The sequence below is a fragment of the Aythya marila genome (assembly GCF_965140915.1).
Source record: "Aythya marila genome assembly, chromosome: 5".
Classification (NCBI taxonomy): domain Eukaryota; kingdom Metazoa; phylum Chordata; class Aves; order Anseriformes; family Anatidae; genus Aythya; species Aythya marila.
In genome coordinates, this window is record NC_139046.1 from 33,883,052 (window position 1) to 33,900,030 (window position 16,979).

Genomic DNA, 16,979 nt, shown 5'->3' on the forward strand with positions numbered 1-16,979 from the left:
AAGGCTGCTGTCCTGTAAGGGCACAAGTATAAATGCATCACACTGTGGTTCAAACAGAAAATACTATCCTCAGTGCAGACACGGTCATCTATGGAGCTCTGAATTTCTTTCCATCACCTCTCTAAGAAAAACAGACTGGCAAGAAGCAGAGACAAGCAGCCACAACAGTTAGGTTCACAGGCTGAAGAATATAATTTAAGAGGATGAGAAAGATATATCACAGAAATATATATTACAGTAATAGATACATCTATTATTGTAGCAGACTGTCCTTATTTGGCTAAAATGGTGGACATTTTCTAGTGTAGGAGGCAGAACAGCCTCTGGATGGTTTCCTGCTCCTGACAGAGGACATGAAGGCACCAGGTGCCTTGTGAAAGCGCTGGCAGAGACACACCGTCCTAACTTGACCCTCAGAGGGACAGGAGGCTGCCAGCTTGGTGGTGGGGAGGCCATGCAGCAGCCTGGGGAAGCCCATCCACATGGGTGGTAATCTGTCTGAAGTTCACCAGAACAGATCCCTTCCAATAAACACACTGGTTCCTGACAGGAAGCAGCTGAACATCAAAATGTTTTTATATTCCATGGTGACAATGTGTTGTGTGATTTTACTGAGCTCTAGCTCCCATGATTTGGCAAGATGAATACCTGAGCTATACACATGACAAGTGAGAAGAAAATAAGCAGAGCAGCAGACTCTGGCTCTGTTCAGAAGGCAACGAGCACAGGAATTCCAGTGTATGCAGAGTAACCCGCAAGAGCCTTAACTTGGTCTTTTGAACACAGTAGTGAGGTAGCAGTGGCAGACATGCCAGTATGTGTTGTTGTCCAAAATCTCCAGAAGATGTTTGTGCAGTTTACACTAAAGTGACAGCAGCCACTACCATGCTGCTGCTGCCGCTCACCAAAAATTGCTGGGGCTACTGCCACGTCCTGCCACAAACTTAACTGCAGAATAAATGGAAGGTCTTCCAAAATACTCCTACTTGCAGGACTAGTTAAAGCAGCTTCCAGCAGCCACTGGCTCTGCCATGTTTTTTTGGCTATTACATCTGGTATCGCAATTTTGAAATACTTGTCAGACACAGGCCATTGCAAGGTGCCAGTGTTCTGGTGCAAGACGTACAGATCAGTGGGTGTTTGTTCTCATGCTAAAATGTTCGTGCCTTGCCTTCTGTCTTCCTGTTAAACCTGAAGGGCTTGGTGAAATTGTGCCTCAGTGGTATTTTGAAAGAAGCTGGACTTTTTTTTAGGTCTGCAAGGAAAACACTGGAGTTAGGCCACAGATCAGCAGACACGTTGAAGCTGAAAAAGTGTACAAAACAGGACCAGCACCACCTCACCTGTGGTGAAGCTGTTCTGAGCATCCTGTTGGCATTGATGATTGGTCATTGATGATCAAGATAGGTGGGGGACTGGCCTGCTGATCAAGCACCTGGTGGAACTGCACTTCACCTGCTCTGTCGGCAGCACCAGGAACTGAAAGGTGCATGTCTTAAAACAAGGTTTGATAGCCCTAGGCATAAGCCAACCTTTCTTCATGCTTATCTTAAGCTCTCACATTTATCACCATGGTAAAAACTTAGCTAGTCTTTTGCAAACTTGAAAATTTTGTTTTGTTTGCCTTTTTTTTTTTTTTTTTTTTTAAAAAAAAAAGCGGTAATTCCAAAGAAATAATAATTAAAAAGCACTCAGGCTTGCTTTCGTTACTTAGTTCACGTGTCTTTTTTTTATGCTGTTCAGTCTACTCTGAAATTCTCACCTTTACTCTTGAAAAGCAGTGACTTCAAAAAAAAAAAAAAAAAAAAAAAAAGGAAAAATAATAAAAGAAAGAAAAAGTGAAAAGCAGAAGAACATTATATTGATAGTTGTGAAATATCTCATCTGTCTTCTACACAACACAAAAATAAAATTTAATTTTGCTGTTGCATGCTACTGCACATTCCCTTACCCACCATCCCTCCAGTCCCTCGCACATAGCTATTTTTATGGTACCCTATGTATAGATCACACAATGAGGTCTCTGTCCACATAGAAAAACAAATTCACTCTGTATCTTACTTTTACTTGGCTCTGGATCCTGAAGCAAAATGTTTCATTCCAGATTGGATCTTTGCAGTTCTTGATGGTTTTGGTCCGGACAGTCTCAGATGAAGCAGTAGGCAAGGACAGGCTTACATAGCAGTCAGTTTGACTAACTGTATTAAAAAAAAAAAAAAAAAAAAAAAAAAGATATGTTGTAACTAACATATTATGATAAAAATCTTAGAACATAAGCTTATAGCACTGCATAGACAGTAAGCCGCAAAAAGGAGATACTGTTTTTATTACTTTTCCTAAACATCCTTACTCAACAACCCTCGCTACTACTTGTTCTGTCAAGCAGGTTGAAACTCTGGTCATTAACAGAGATTCAGAGAAGCTACTATCCTAATATATCTATACATCCTAATATCCAATTATCCTAGTAAAAGGAACTAGTGAGGAGAAAAAAAAAAAAAAAAAAAAAGAGCTATTTTTATTTAACAAACCCATTATTGATGTGTCCCCAGTTTGTTGAGACCCTGAAGTGAAGAGCATGGCAGGACTCACTCCCTCTGTACTGTTGTTCACTCTTACCTATCCTAGGTTCTGTACTCATGTTTACACAACAGACATTTTATTTGTCTGCTGGGCAACCACAGTTGTCTCTATTGTCTCCAACCCCTAGAACTCATCTTGTAATCACAGTAGCAGGTCAGATTTGGTGTAATATGAGATAGTTTGGGACTATGGGACATATGCTGAGAGGCAGTGTGACCAAGCAGGTAACCTGCTGGAAAAGGTCTCATGACATGTTGGCTCTAATCCCAGCTCTGTTCCAGGCTGCTAGGTCATCGCAGGCAATTGCTTCCATTTAAATTAATCTTCTCTATCTGCATTTTCCCATCAATACAACAGTGATAATGATCATTTCCTCTTTTGTAACTTGCTTTGACATCCCATGATTAAAAGCATCACACACAAAAAATAACTACTATTATTATTACCAGATGGCCCACAAGAAAAGAGCACCTTATCAGTAATTATGTTTTTCTTTCTGTCAGTCTTTGGTTCTCATTCCACACTTTCTTTAAACGTGTTGTATTACTCATGTGGCAATGAATAGGTATTGCTTAAAACAATTTCTGCAATCATGTTACATATGATTTATCTTTCAAGTCTTCTGATACAACCTGAACATGAAACATCTTCCAGTTTTTCAGCATGCATTTGATAATTTCCCCCTTACTGTCCACAGTGGGGAAGAAAAGACTTCACCATTACAAATACAGACCTCTATACTACTTTTAAGGAATATTAGGATAATTTAAACTTATTACTATAATTTTAAATGCTGAATATGTGTAATATAATTTTAGATAACAATGTATTGGTTAATGAGGTCATAAAAGCATTTTTAGCTGTATTCCCCACAATATTTTCTACAATTCTTCCACTGATTTTTAGTAAGTGAAAAAGAGAATATTAACTTTGCACAGGTACATCCTCAGGCAGTGCAAGAGGAGAAGGTATGTGTGTTTCTGAGAATTTGTTCACTTGTGGTCTGGGAAATCTCTTTGTCATACATACTAGATAAGAAGCTTGTTTGAGAAGATGGGCTTTAGATAGTTTCTCTAGCAAAGAAACCAGTGCTACACTCTTGACTTGCATCTAGATAGAGCTGTGGTGGGAAATTTCTTCAATCTGTCATCCTCTCTGAACACAGTAGATCTGTAGCAAAAGTTACTCCAGTCTTTAAAACGGCTGCTCACCATTAATAAGAGCAAAACAAACTCCCACAGCTTGATGATCTACACTAACAGCAGCTCAGTTAGTAACCTGTGAGGCCTCAGTCTCAACATAGCTGAAGACAAGAATGTAGATAAAGACATTTGAATATGAAAACAAGCAATTACAACTAGACCACTGCATGAAAAATAACAAATTATGTCACAAAACTATACTGCTGTTGGACTTCAGATAACTTACAAACACAACATAGATTTATATAACATTAGGACCAGATCCCAAATACATAATGCTAGGTGTAAGTGCAGGAGACTGAGATGTCTGCATACACTCCCAGCCGTGGACAAGAATAAGTGGATGCCCAGCGTCTTCCAGGTTCTAGTTCTCTTCCACTCACTTTCTACCTCCATCTTTAAAGACTTTTAACCGTGACCACCTACTGAAATGAAACATATCCAGATTTAAGAGGACTGTTTTAATCAGCCTAGCATATGAGAAAGAGCTGAAGGAATTGAGTTTGCTAATTCAACAACAAAGAATGACAAAGAAGAGGGTAACAATCAGTTATGGAGTGTCCAAATGAGTGTAAAAAAGAGGACAATGATCAGTGTCTCTGCATGGCAAGGTGGAAATAAACAAAAGACATAGTAGGAAAACTGTTCCATCTCTAAAAGTGCTCTAGCGAGCTCTCGAGAGCCTTTTTATAAATTTTCTATGAATCATTTCAGACAGTACTCCTGCTCAGATAATTTATCAGATAAGGTAAATTTGATCCTGCTTCAGGAGAAGAGGATCAGTCCAGGTGAACCTACAAACATATTATATGGAATCAGGGCTTGCTGCCACGTGATGCCCATGTTTATGCTGGAAGGCAATAAACAGAATAATCATGGCATGATTATTATATAGATCAATTGTATTACATGGAAACCAACTAACCAGTCTCCCTCCCAGACTTGACTGTCTGGGAAGGAAGTGATAGAGAAATCCTTATACTGTACCACAAGCCCAAATGAAAGATTCCCAGATAATATTTGGATGATGAAAGGCCTCATTATTTGCAAAAGTACTGCAAATGTGAGAGACAATTTTATGAACCACATTTTGAACATACAGGGCATAACATAGACAGAAATTACAGTTTGTTTTTAGTTTATTTCCTCATTAGGTCTGGATTAAAAATTTATATCAAAGCAGTGGTTCATCCTGATGTAAATACTATGCTTTGGATGTGTACCATGTGCTTTGCTTCTGGCAGTCAAGTCTTCACATTGTATATATCTTTTCTACAAAGATGCCACTGTCAGCTTCTTTCACATCGAAGTAAACCACTGATAAACACACAGCATCCAGACTGTCTTTTATCATAGGACTACAACTAATCCCATTTTCACAGTTAAATGAGTTCACACTTCTGGCTGGAATCCTCCAGCACTCCCAACTGATCTAGGAGTTTACAGCAACTTTCCTGTGAATAAGAATGAATGAAAACATTAAGAATGTATATGACTTACAAAGAACATTTTCACCCCAAACCTTTTCTGTCTACTTTTTCTTCTTGAACAGAAAGGGAACTTTGGAGAGAAATGTTGTAAAGATTGGGCCTGGATAAATAGAAGATGAATACCTTTGCCAGGCAGATGTTCAAAAAGATTGTCAATTTTATAGCAGAATAGGATATAAGCACCATCTCCAACATTTGTGAGTGAATCTCTCTTTTCAACTTCACTGGCTACTATTGCAGCACTACTTTATTGCCTCTTGCTGGATACAGCAAGACAAATTACCTGGGAGGGAAGCCATAGCCTCATGTGGAAACCCTCACGTGCCTTTTCAGTGATGCAGACTACCACTGCCACATAAAATCTAGCCTCTCTTCTTTACATTGGCCTCCCACATAATAGCAAATTACCTCAAGATTCTTGGCCCTTATCTGTAAGGTAATCAACGGCCTCAATTCAGCAAAAAGGTTGGCTGAAGCTCCTCTCTAGAGAACATCACTGATAAAAGTCCTCAAGGGCAAGGTTTTCCCTGGCACTGCTTCAGAGTCTTCGGGATAAACCTCCACGGGCACTCTGACATCCCACAAGCCCTATCACATTGCTCTTCTAGCAAAAGGCTCACCTCAGCAGCATGCTTCATCTCATGTCTGTGAAGGAGCACTAAGAGCACGCATGCATAAAACAAAGCCGCTCTCTGCTCAGCATGTACGGGAAGGAGTGAATCATTGATTACAGTATCAGTCACATTGCTTAATGCACAGCTGGATGATCTGCAGATACTGTTGTCTTGATGAAACTGGAGCAACCAGGACTGAATTAGAACAGATTCTGCAGGATCTTTAATAGTATGTAAGAAAATCTGTTGGTAATCACTGAACAAAAAATATATTTTTCACATTAAAATACTGAAGGTAGGAAGTTGTACCTTCTTCTCATCAAAGGACTATCTCAGATATCTTGAAGCAAGTCGTGCAATGAGTAAATACGTGTAACAATCTTCACGTTCTTTATGAACTTCTTGGAATGTGCCACCTAACTAATAGTACTATAACAAATCTGCTGATATTCTAGTTGTGGCCACTGTTCAGTGTCAAACAAAGTATACTTTGTTCTTAAATGAAATACACTACTGTAAAATAGTAACAAGTACACAGAGTAAAAATATGATCATTATCAAAGATGATCAAAAATGCCAAGGTACAATAACTTTTAAGAAGAAGTGGGAGATGGTAAGCGTGGGAAAAGGCACTGCTCAGCTTAACTTCATAAGGACTGAGAAGGCATTACATAACTCAGCCCAAAGAAATTTATAAATACAGAATGTATATTCAGAAATCAAAGCACATATGGCATTGCTATTATCTGTTAATAACCCCTGAAGTTGCTTACATATGTTTGAAAGAAACTGAACACTAGTCTTGTGCTGTGTTTGCTATAAGCACAGCACTTCATAAAACATATCTCAGCTCTTGCTCAGATGTCCATCCAGGTTTGCTGGAACTTTCCAAGCTCAAATATGAGCTTGTCATGTTTGAAACAAAGTCATGCGCCACAGCCTAAAGCTCTGCAATCTAAGTGTTGGAGAAAGAATGAAGGGCCATGAAGCTCTGTATAGACCTGTGACTTGTCAAAAAACATGGTTTGGTTCTACATTGCTGCCATTATCACCTACTCATTCCAGCCTCTATTCTCCACCCAAGCTTCTCCCTTGTTCATTTCCATTGCCTCCGCCCTCTTACAACCTGTTTTAAAACAGGTTTAGAGATTTAAAAAATTATAAAACATTTCAAAGCCCATTTCAACTGCTCATTAGATACGTATTTCCTCTGAACAAGAGGATAGTGAAGTCTACCAAGAGTATGTAGTACCACCACAAAAGACTTTCATAAGATCACCCCTGTTCAGTGGAAGACAACAGCTGCAGTACCACTCGTGCTGGTACAGTATTAGAGCATGGTAGCTGCTCCCAGCTTTTGTTTTTGAGACAGGGATGAGCCTGACACTTTTATCAAAAGTTGACTCCTTTCACCAGTCCTTCAGACACTAAACAGTTTATCCTTCTAATGCCCCTGTGAGGTACCTAATACCCATTCTGCAGTCCTTAGTGTAGAGATGAGGAACTAATGCTCTGAGTAAAAACACCTTTTCCAAGACTACACCACTAGTCTACAGCAAGTCATGGGGGAACATTGTATATAATACCTTTAACCACCAAAACAGCTTTCTATTCTTGCACACAGAAGGTACACAGAAGGCAGCATGGCTACAGGAAGATGGCCAGGTGCAATTAGTAGTTACGCAATTAGACCTTGATCCTGATCTGAACAGTTTTCATTTACAGTAAGAAAAGCCTTGCTTCAGGTATGACATCACAGGGAGGAGTTTCTGATGATCAGCAGTTGCTTCTTTTATGTGTTTTTGTTTCAGTTTCTTAACCAATTAGAAAATCACTGTTTACAGGCCTTGTTGCAACTTTGTAGTTATCTACATAACTATTTCTCTGTCTTTGTTCAGGTACAAGCACTGACCTATTGTCAAGCATTATATCTTAGGTTGCCTTTAGGATTTCTCTCAATGCAAACACAGCCCTCCTGAGGGGCTAGTAGCATGAGGAACCTAGATGAGATGTCTTACAGGGGCAGCAATGCTCTTAATCATAGGGCCACATTCAAGGATTTTCCTCAACCACAGCAAAAGTCAATGACCACATTCATTTTAACAGAAGACTGATTTCACCCTAAGGCATTAGTGCTGGCTGGCTCACACTATCTGCCTGCCTGCCTCACACTACAGATGCTGCTGGCTTCTCACACTCATAATACAGGCAGTGGAAAGGGTAACAAGCAGTATATGCAGCTTGTTTAGCATGTCTTCAGTCATTCCTTTTCCTATCAAAGAGCTTCTTTTGGACAACACAGCAACTAAAGTCTTGCTTTGGTGGGTTACCCAGGATTTAGATGATATAGGGAAAAAATTAGTAATACTGCCTTTCAAGTCTTAAAATCAATGGTCAGTGCAGTATTGTGAGTTTGTTATTGAAATGACACAGCAACAAGACAGATTTAGCACTACAGCAAGATATAAAGACAAGTTTTATAATTTATGTAATGAAAACACTAATTGAGAATTAGGCTGTCATTTTAAAAATAAAATAAAAAAAATAATATCACAGGTATTTCAGGAAACACTTTCTGGAACCTTGGACTTTGCTAAATGCAAAGTAGCAAACATGGTATGGCAAACAGCCTCAATGAAAACAATATCAACAATGGGGAATTTCCACAGTATGGGTCTAATTCCTGTTAGGTTGAAATGCAGTTGTACTTGGCTTGCAGAGAAGTCTTTCCAGAAAGAAATTCTTATACGGTGGAAATGCAGGGTCCTGCACAGAGGTGGCTTCAAAGGGGGCTGTGAAGAAATGAATGCAGGGACTTGAGGATGAAGGCTCAGCTCTCTCTTTTAGAGATCTTGGCTGGTGGATAAGCCCTTGACAAACAAGACTTTTGCAACAACTGATCTCTTCCTACACATGGTGGCAGCTTCTGAAATCCAAGCTCCACCACACCAACTGACAGAAAAAAAACACAAGGGAAGGTCACAGAAAGTCACTGGATGGAAGAACAAATTCAAAACCTTTCAGAAGCAACAGCCAAACTGATTTTGCCACTGCAAAGATGAGCATTGAGATAGCAGCAAAGGTTTTTGTGACAAGGAAACCAGTCTGGACAAAGATTGTTGTTGATACATAAAGATTACATAGGCTCAAAAAGAGACTAGAAGAGTTGCTGCATTCATAGACATGCCGTTTGGCCTGGGATATCACCACATCTGAAGTGCTTGGAGGATGAGAGAACACTATACTGTTTCACCTTACTCTCATCCTCCTCCTGAGGCACCTGCCTTTGGCTGCTCTCAGACTTTAGCAGGAGAGACCTTTGGTCAGATCCAGTGCAGCCGTTCCTGTCCCTTGTGCACTTTGATGGGAATATAGGAATGTGGACAGGCCATGGGCCTCGGCCTGTGACTCCTGTACCTGGTGGTTCCTGCTGGCTATAGTTCACAGCTAACTCTTCTCCCAACAGCAGCAGCAATGTTGGCTCTTCTCTGCCAGGAGAAAACAGGCATGGCCATGTACCTGCTGCTAGGAATGTGTCGCAGCTCCCTGTTTTGCCTGTGTCTCAAGCCAGCCTGTTTGGATGACAGATGTTCAAACTTCAGGCAGTTAAACACATTTATCCACACACTATCCTGTACAGCTGCAGAGAAATTGCACCATCTAGACAGTGAATCCAGATTCTGCTGGAGCAGTGGGTACGTTTCTGACAGCCACAAAGCTTTCACAGTTTAAAAACAAGAGATAGCTGCAGCTATGCAGCTGTTAATGTTAAGTTGTCTGCCAGTTCTGGAATAAATGCAAGGGTGCAATTTTTTTGTGTGAGAGAGAGTCCTAAATAATATGTAGAAAAGGCCTTTTCAGGCCAGCCAGAAAATATTAGGATTTCTCTAGAAGGCATTTCTGCTGCCCAAGCAAGGCAAATAAGATTCGAAATAATAATAATATCCATAACTATTTAATTGCAATATAAGCATACAGAACACCCCAAAGAATACCATTGAATCAGGAGCCAGACCTTGTGAGACACAGATCTCTTGGGAGATCTGTGGGAGAGTGGTGTGATGAAAAGCATGCCTTAGTTTTCTCCTGTCCAGAAGCATCTGCTGTAGGCCACTTCCGAGGACTACAGAACCAGATGAACCTTTGGGCTGGTCTAGTATCACCATTATTACAACTTTTTATAGAAAAACTTTAGCTAAACTCAAATATGTCCAGAAATTGGGACGCCATTGTCTTGGGAATTATGTGTACTACTTAGACTGTAGCTGCCTGATATCCTACATATGTTGGAGCAAATTCTTCTGATTCATGAGTAAGCCTTACTCATATCAGATTTCAACACACATTAGTATCCTAATTCTTGTTATTATGCTCACACCACATACAAATACGACCTTTTGTTTGACACAAAAGGAAAAACCTAGGCAATCACGATCATAGTTAATTGACATAGATATCCTGTAATATAAAAACAAATCCTCTATTATACAACTTGTGCAAGATTTAAGGAGGCAAAGATGCTGTGGGTAGCAGTTCCTCTGCACAGAGGAGGACACGGGCTCTCCTTTAGCTGTACAGTGCCACAGAGCAAGAAAATCAAAGCATACTTGTCTTTGACACATGGTCTTCCAAAAACTACATTTTGGCCTAATCCAACTGACTCCATCAAAGCACAGATAGGTTTTTCAGCTTGAACTACTTCTGCTCCCTCTTTCAACTCTGTCACCAACACCCTCTCTCTTAACAACTTTAAATTATACAAAAATAGTAAATAAACCAAATAACTGTAAATGGGAAATACAACCATTGTTTTATGCTTTTCCTAAAATATGTTTTGTTTGAAATGTTTAAAATACTTACAAATACGTGAGTAAAGTTGTGAATTACATGAGAAATACATTCCCACAAAAAGTATTTTCCAAAAAAATAAATAAGCGAAGAATAATCCTAAACCTGAAATTATTTGTAATTTTATTTAGAGATGCTACTGTTAGTCTTATGGATCTATAAAGTAAAAAAAAAAAAGAAAAAGTTTTTTTTTACTCAGTTTCAGTTTGCTTTTTAACAGTGAATAATTTCTCATTTATTGACCTTTAACAACACACACTAGCCTTTTAAAATGGTGAGCAAAACCTTTGAGGCCAGTCCAATATTTTTTTGGAAAGCCATGTGGTCTCCATGGAAGCAAATATTCTTGCTGAGTTCACTTGGGTTTACTTACTATGTAAAGATACATATTCACTTCCTTCTTGCTACAGTCCTGCCTTGTGTCTTCTCTCTGAGACAGATTTGAGTTGTCCCATCAGCTTGGTTTGTCCTACATGAGCAACCACTGAGATTTTTTCTTTTCCACTCTCACCCACTACACCAACCCCCCAGAAACATTTCAGTCATATTGTTTTTGCTTTGCAAGCCTGGTATTTCAAATGCATTTCAGTAAACCATTCACAGAAAAAGTTGTTTGACAATAAGCCATATAATGTCTTTTTTTATTTTTTTAATAAGATATAGAAATATAGATGTGCCTGAATGTACTTCTACTGCCTGCAAAAGACAGACAGATGGTAGCAGAGCTCCTCATATTACCCCACAGCCTGTAGCAGCCACTCATCATCAGTGCTGGCATTTTCATCCAGAAGCAGGGGCACAGCCTGTATCACAGCACGTCAGACACTGTAACTGACACTTAGTTGTTAACAGTTAAGACACTTCACAGTATACCACAGCTGACTTTTGGTATTTCCATTAAGTGTAACACTTCTATAAACTGAAAGGTATTGTTTATAAAAGAGTGTATTTTAAGAATAGCACATATTCAAATATGGAACAATATCTGAAACCATGGTGACACTTTGTACACAGATACATGTTACAGTGCTCGGTTAGCCTTACTGCTTTCTGAACTGAACTACTATCAAAGAAAAACCGTGATACTCACACAGATCTGCCTTTCTCAGATTTCTCATCCTTATGACTTTTACAGAGAGGGAGCTGCATGGACATTCTTCACACTGCAGAAATATGACAAAACAAATAGTCGCATAAACATTAAATGGTTTATGCTTCATAAAGCATGCACTCCCATAAGTGTTTGTTGCACTTTTTAACACCATGCAGCAAAATTGGAAGACTAGTTCTCCTGCCCTTTATCACTAAGAAGCCTCTAGCTTTACTCATTCTCATGGGGCTGTTTTAGTGGTTAAGGACAGGGGGGAAGAGCAGAAAGGATGAGGGGCCCCATTCCACCACGCTTTGAGCACATTTCTCCCACGTGAAGACCATTGCAAGATTCAGTTCATTACTCTCCTGTCCTTTTGAAATGATAAACCTATAGATTCATAGGGTTTCTTTAGCCACTTTGTTTACACTTTCACTCTGCTTGTTTGTTAAGCCATGGAGGTCCCACACTGGAGGTCTCTGAGCCCTTCATTGGTTTCAATGAACACTTTTGCTAACATATCCCTGTTATGCAGAAATGTTCTGTAATTTCCATTTTAGAGCTAATGAAGATAACCACAGAATGATTAAGTAACTCATTCATAGTCAGACAGCAAGTTAATTTCAGAGCTGAGGAAAGGACAGAGCACGAGACTTTCTGAAGCCCAATAGAGAGTTTTGTGTCTTTCCCTGCCTATGTTCCACCAAAGGAGAGGAGGAAAAAAAAAAAAAAAAGTAAAAAAAAAAAAAAAAAAAAAAAAAAGAAGAAGAAAAGGGAAAAAGAAAAAGAAAAAGAAAGAATTCACAGACCAAGATTTTCTTGGGTGTCAGCCATGCACAAACGTCAAACTAGTTCTGTCTTTGTGTCTGTGATTAACTACTGTTGTAAGTCTGTGACTCTCCTATGTAAACCACTACCAGGTGGCTGCTAGCACAGCTACCTAGGCACAGCAAATGACAATACTCATAGCTGACAAATGCTGTGCTGAGAAAGATCCCAACATGCTTACATCAAACCACAGATTCAGCCCAGGTCCTCAGCAAATTTCTATGAGAAACATCAGACTTCTTCCCAACCTCTGTGTGGGTCACCCAGTGCAGCTGATTTTCTCTCCACCACCAAAAATGTCTCCACAGGGATGTTAGTACCAGCAAAGCCATAGGTCTGCCTGACATAAATAACTACATGCATAAAGTTGGACTAACAGCTCCTGAGACCTATTCTAGACACCAGAATCCCAGTCACAAACTCACCCCAGGTCATCTTCAGCTTGTAATGAATTTTGGTCTGAATTTCCTACCTCACGAGAACTCCAGTAGGATCCCATTTTGCTCCCAGCTGCATACAAGTCAGATATGGTTGTCACGTTAGTGTTACAGGCAACAGCTGGCAGTGACTCGTGAAGTACCTCTGCAAACTTTAAGGAGGCACCTGTTGAGCACCAAGTGGCTTATCTATGCCCCACCTTCTTTATTGCCTGAAAGGGAAAGTATGAAGAGAGAAGGGGAGGGAATTTGCTGAGTTTATTTGATAGCTAAACACCACAGGTGTGTGTTGGAGGAATGCTGTACACACCAAGATGCTTAGAGCTATTAGCAAATCAAGATTAAGGAGTGATAGTGCACAGCACTTGCATGGATACCTATAACCTGGCAGTCTAACAATGCACAAATCAGAGAAGATAACAGTAGATATGTGTAGGATGAAGGAAAACAGCAGTTTAGCAGTAATTCAATAAACAGTCAAAAGTATTGTGGAGAAAACTTTTAAAGATTCTTCATTTCAACCAAATTTGATTTACTTTCCTAAGGTAGAATTACACGCTGGTAGATTTTCCCCCCCCTTTCATGTGTGTACTTGGTCAGCTTGATTATATGTTTTCCTGCTTTCAGGACCTTCACAAACAAGCAAAAAAAGAAAACAAACAAGCAAAAAAGTAAACCAAGACAAAAAAAAAAACAAAAAAAAAAAACATTTTCCTCCAAATTTGGGCATACATTCATTCATCTTAAATGCTAATGTCTAGTTGTTTTCAACATGATACAGTGTAATTAAATTGATATAAAAATGACACTTTTTTTTTTTTTTTTCTGGCAGAAAACTGCAACAGCAGATATGTAAATACCTGTGTATGTATCCCACTACTAACAAGCCCAGATATCTGGTATGAAATCACCATTTGATGTCTGCTGGAGCTGATGCTGTATTCTCACAAAATGGTGGTAGTACCCACCACCTGTCTTCCCCTTCTACACACATCAGGAAAATGCACAATAAAAAAAACTCAATCCTGTACCTACAACATTCCCCCAAAGGCATTCTTTCTGGTAAGAGATCTTCAGCATCATAATAACATTCCTTAAATCCTAATTTCTTCTATTGGCCTGTCTACAACAATCATTCCCAAAATCAAATCATCCTGCTCTGTACAGTAAGAAATAAGCATTACCAAGCTCAATAATCAGGTAAACCAAGTAAATCCATGAAAAGATGCTGAATCAGACAAGCAGCCTTGGCTGTTTGTCCAAAGCTGAGAAACTTGATCAGGAAGTGGGTAAGCCTGGACTGTTTTGTTAGCTTCTGCAGTGGTCGAGCTGTTGTCTCCTGAGCCTTCCCCTGGGAAAGTCTGACTTGAATAGTTCAAGGAAAGAAAAACTCTGGACCAGTGTCCAGGCCTCTATCCCCTCCTCCAGAGGATCTCTTAAACTCAGTGTGAGTGTCCCCTACAGTAAGCACTGGAGGGCATGGATGGAGCTGGAGGGATCCCATCCTGGACACTGGATGCAAATGGCTCTGCTAGAAGGCCTAGTGGTAAGGCCCAGGACAGGCACCTGGGACACATCTAGCATGAGCATACAGAACAGGAAGAATCCAGTAACGGAAAACACAATGACAATGTCCAAGAAACTACAGTTTCTGTTTTGGTTCAGATTTTCTAATATTTTAGGGTACATCTCAAATTCCGTTAATAGACATGCAGAAGGTGTAGCAGTCTGTAGGAGGGACCCTTAGGTCCCTTTTCTAAGGAATATGTATTTTCTAACTAGCCTGAGGCTGGTAAAACCAGGTGAGCAGGTCCTTACCATTTGAACCAGGGTACCCCAGGAGACTTGGCAGACTTGGCAGAGCTGATACAACACTCAGATCTTTGCAGTAACAGGACAACTCTGACAAACATGATGAGACCCTCCCTGGTAGGCATTAAAGATTAAAACATGATGCCCATTTTGACAGTTTGGGTTCTTTATTTTGAGCTTATCAGTGGCTTTTCAGATAGAATGTCAGACAGGATTTAAGATAAGAGTGAAAATATCTACATGCCTTGCTGGTAAATGTGAGTAGAGAAAAGACCCTTCTATAGCTCTTACCTACTTCTTTTAGGCCAGGCTGCACAAGGAGGTAAGAGACTCTTCTGACTCTCATCCTGGCTGGCCAGCTGCCAGCTACTGTCTATGTCTCACAACCCTTTTTGTGGGTCTAGGACCAAAATAACCAGCTCCAGTTCTAGAAAAGACTAAAGACTATTCATCTTTCTCCAGTAATTTGCCTCTGAGGAAAAATTCATAACAAACTACAATTCCCTCTATGGTGGACTTTTCTTGACTGTTCTTGACTGTTGTGTGTTTCAGTAGATTCCCTTCTCTGAGCAGCTGAGCTTTTTCTTTCTTTCTTTCTTTCTTTCTTCCTTTCTTCCTTTTCTTTCTTTCTTTCTTTTTTTATTTTTTAAAGCAAAACTGTTAATATATTTTTTTTTCATAATACCTAAACAATTGCCCAAAGGGGGAGAGGATTTAGTTATGAAATTTCTCGTTAGCTGAAGTGGAAGAAATATAAGATATTTATTCTGTTATATATAAACATGCAGGTGCAGTGGTGGTTGATCAACATCCATGCTTTGGCAGACAAGCTCTCACTTCTTCGGAATGACACACAACCATTTCCTGTTTCTGTTACAAACCAGTCTCCTGGACAGCCTGAAGAGGAGTGCTGCTTTTTGTTTATGGATTGCTCATCAGGTTGCCTTCATCATGTGTGTACGCACATCATTTAGTGCATTCTCAGGAAATGCTTTGGACACCTCTTCATCTGTTCTTTGGTAATCACGCTGGTGTTGGAGAGCTGTTACATTTTTGTGTGTGCTTAAATCAGCTTTTCCCCCTCAGCCACTGAACTTCAATGTACTTGTCAAATAACTAGGTTACTCTGTGACAATTGTATCTTAATTTGCACTTGCAGATGTATTTTACATTTTATGGCTGGTTAACAACTGTGATGCAGTGAACAGAATATTGTTATCTTACTCCATTTCAATAGTGCGACTGAGTGGATGCAATTATCATACACCTTTCAATCCTCCTCACATGCTACTTGTTTTGATAATATTTCAGCTCACTACATTGAACAAGTTCTAGATGATCCTGAAGCAAAATAGCTTTTCAGGGAGATAACTGCATGTGATCTGAGACAGAATACAGCTTATTGTGGGAGAAAATGGCAGTAGCCATTCAAAACAAATTCATCAGTTTGATTTAATTGTTAAGAAGGAACATTGAAGACCTAAAAGTCACTATCTCTATATATCTATCACCCATCACAGGTCTGAAAAATTAAGTATCATTCATGTGATATTTCATGACAATTCATAACAAAAAAGTATCAGGGCAACAAAAGTTTTATGAGGTAGAACACCATTTAATTCAAGTTATTAAAATCAAATAAAATATTTTTACATGTTAAAATCACCAACTTCTGTGTCTGAAGAGGGCTTCATAGATTTGTTACCAATAGTCACAATGAAATGCCAGAATATTTTGCAGATGAAAAAATACTAACAACCAAACCATTAAGATACCACAGAGAGAAAGTTAAAACTATTTCCCTATCACACACAGCTGAATTTGCATTCTGTGCATCACAATGAGATGGTGTTAACAACAGGCCAGCCTGTCTGATATCAAAACTTCTGACCAAAAAAGCAGCTATATCAGTAAACCAAACCATGTGGCTCTGAAGTCAGTACTTCAAGTTTTCTTTTTTGAGAAGGCTACTTAGAAAGAGATGGCACCTGCCAAGAAGAGTGAAGTAGCTATTGCATTTGATATATAATTCTGTTCTGTCATGATAAATATTTAATAAGAGAGGAAAATGCTGT

The 16,979-nt window shown here is 39.4% G+C and overlaps 1 protein-coding gene across 1 annotated transcript in view; it reads right to left on the reverse strand.

Moving 5' to 3' along the window:
* The window catches only part of LOC309878608 (cytosolic phospholipase A2 epsilon-like), a gene marked incomplete at its 5' end in the record, with an annotated part of 29,088 nt that extends 15,934 nt beyond the window's left edge, over positions 1-13,154 (reverse strand). Inside the window, 3 exons of the mRNA XM_082761357.1 lie at positions 2,062-2,198; positions 11,828-11,900; positions 13,128-13,154. Coding sequence (XP_082617483.1) covers positions 2,062-2,198; positions 11,828-11,900; positions 13,128-13,154 — 237 coding nt within the window. The remainder of the gene's footprint in view (positions 1-2,061; positions 2,199-11,827; positions 11,901-13,127) is intronic.
* Between the last annotated feature and the right edge of the window lie 3,825 nt (positions 13,155-16,979).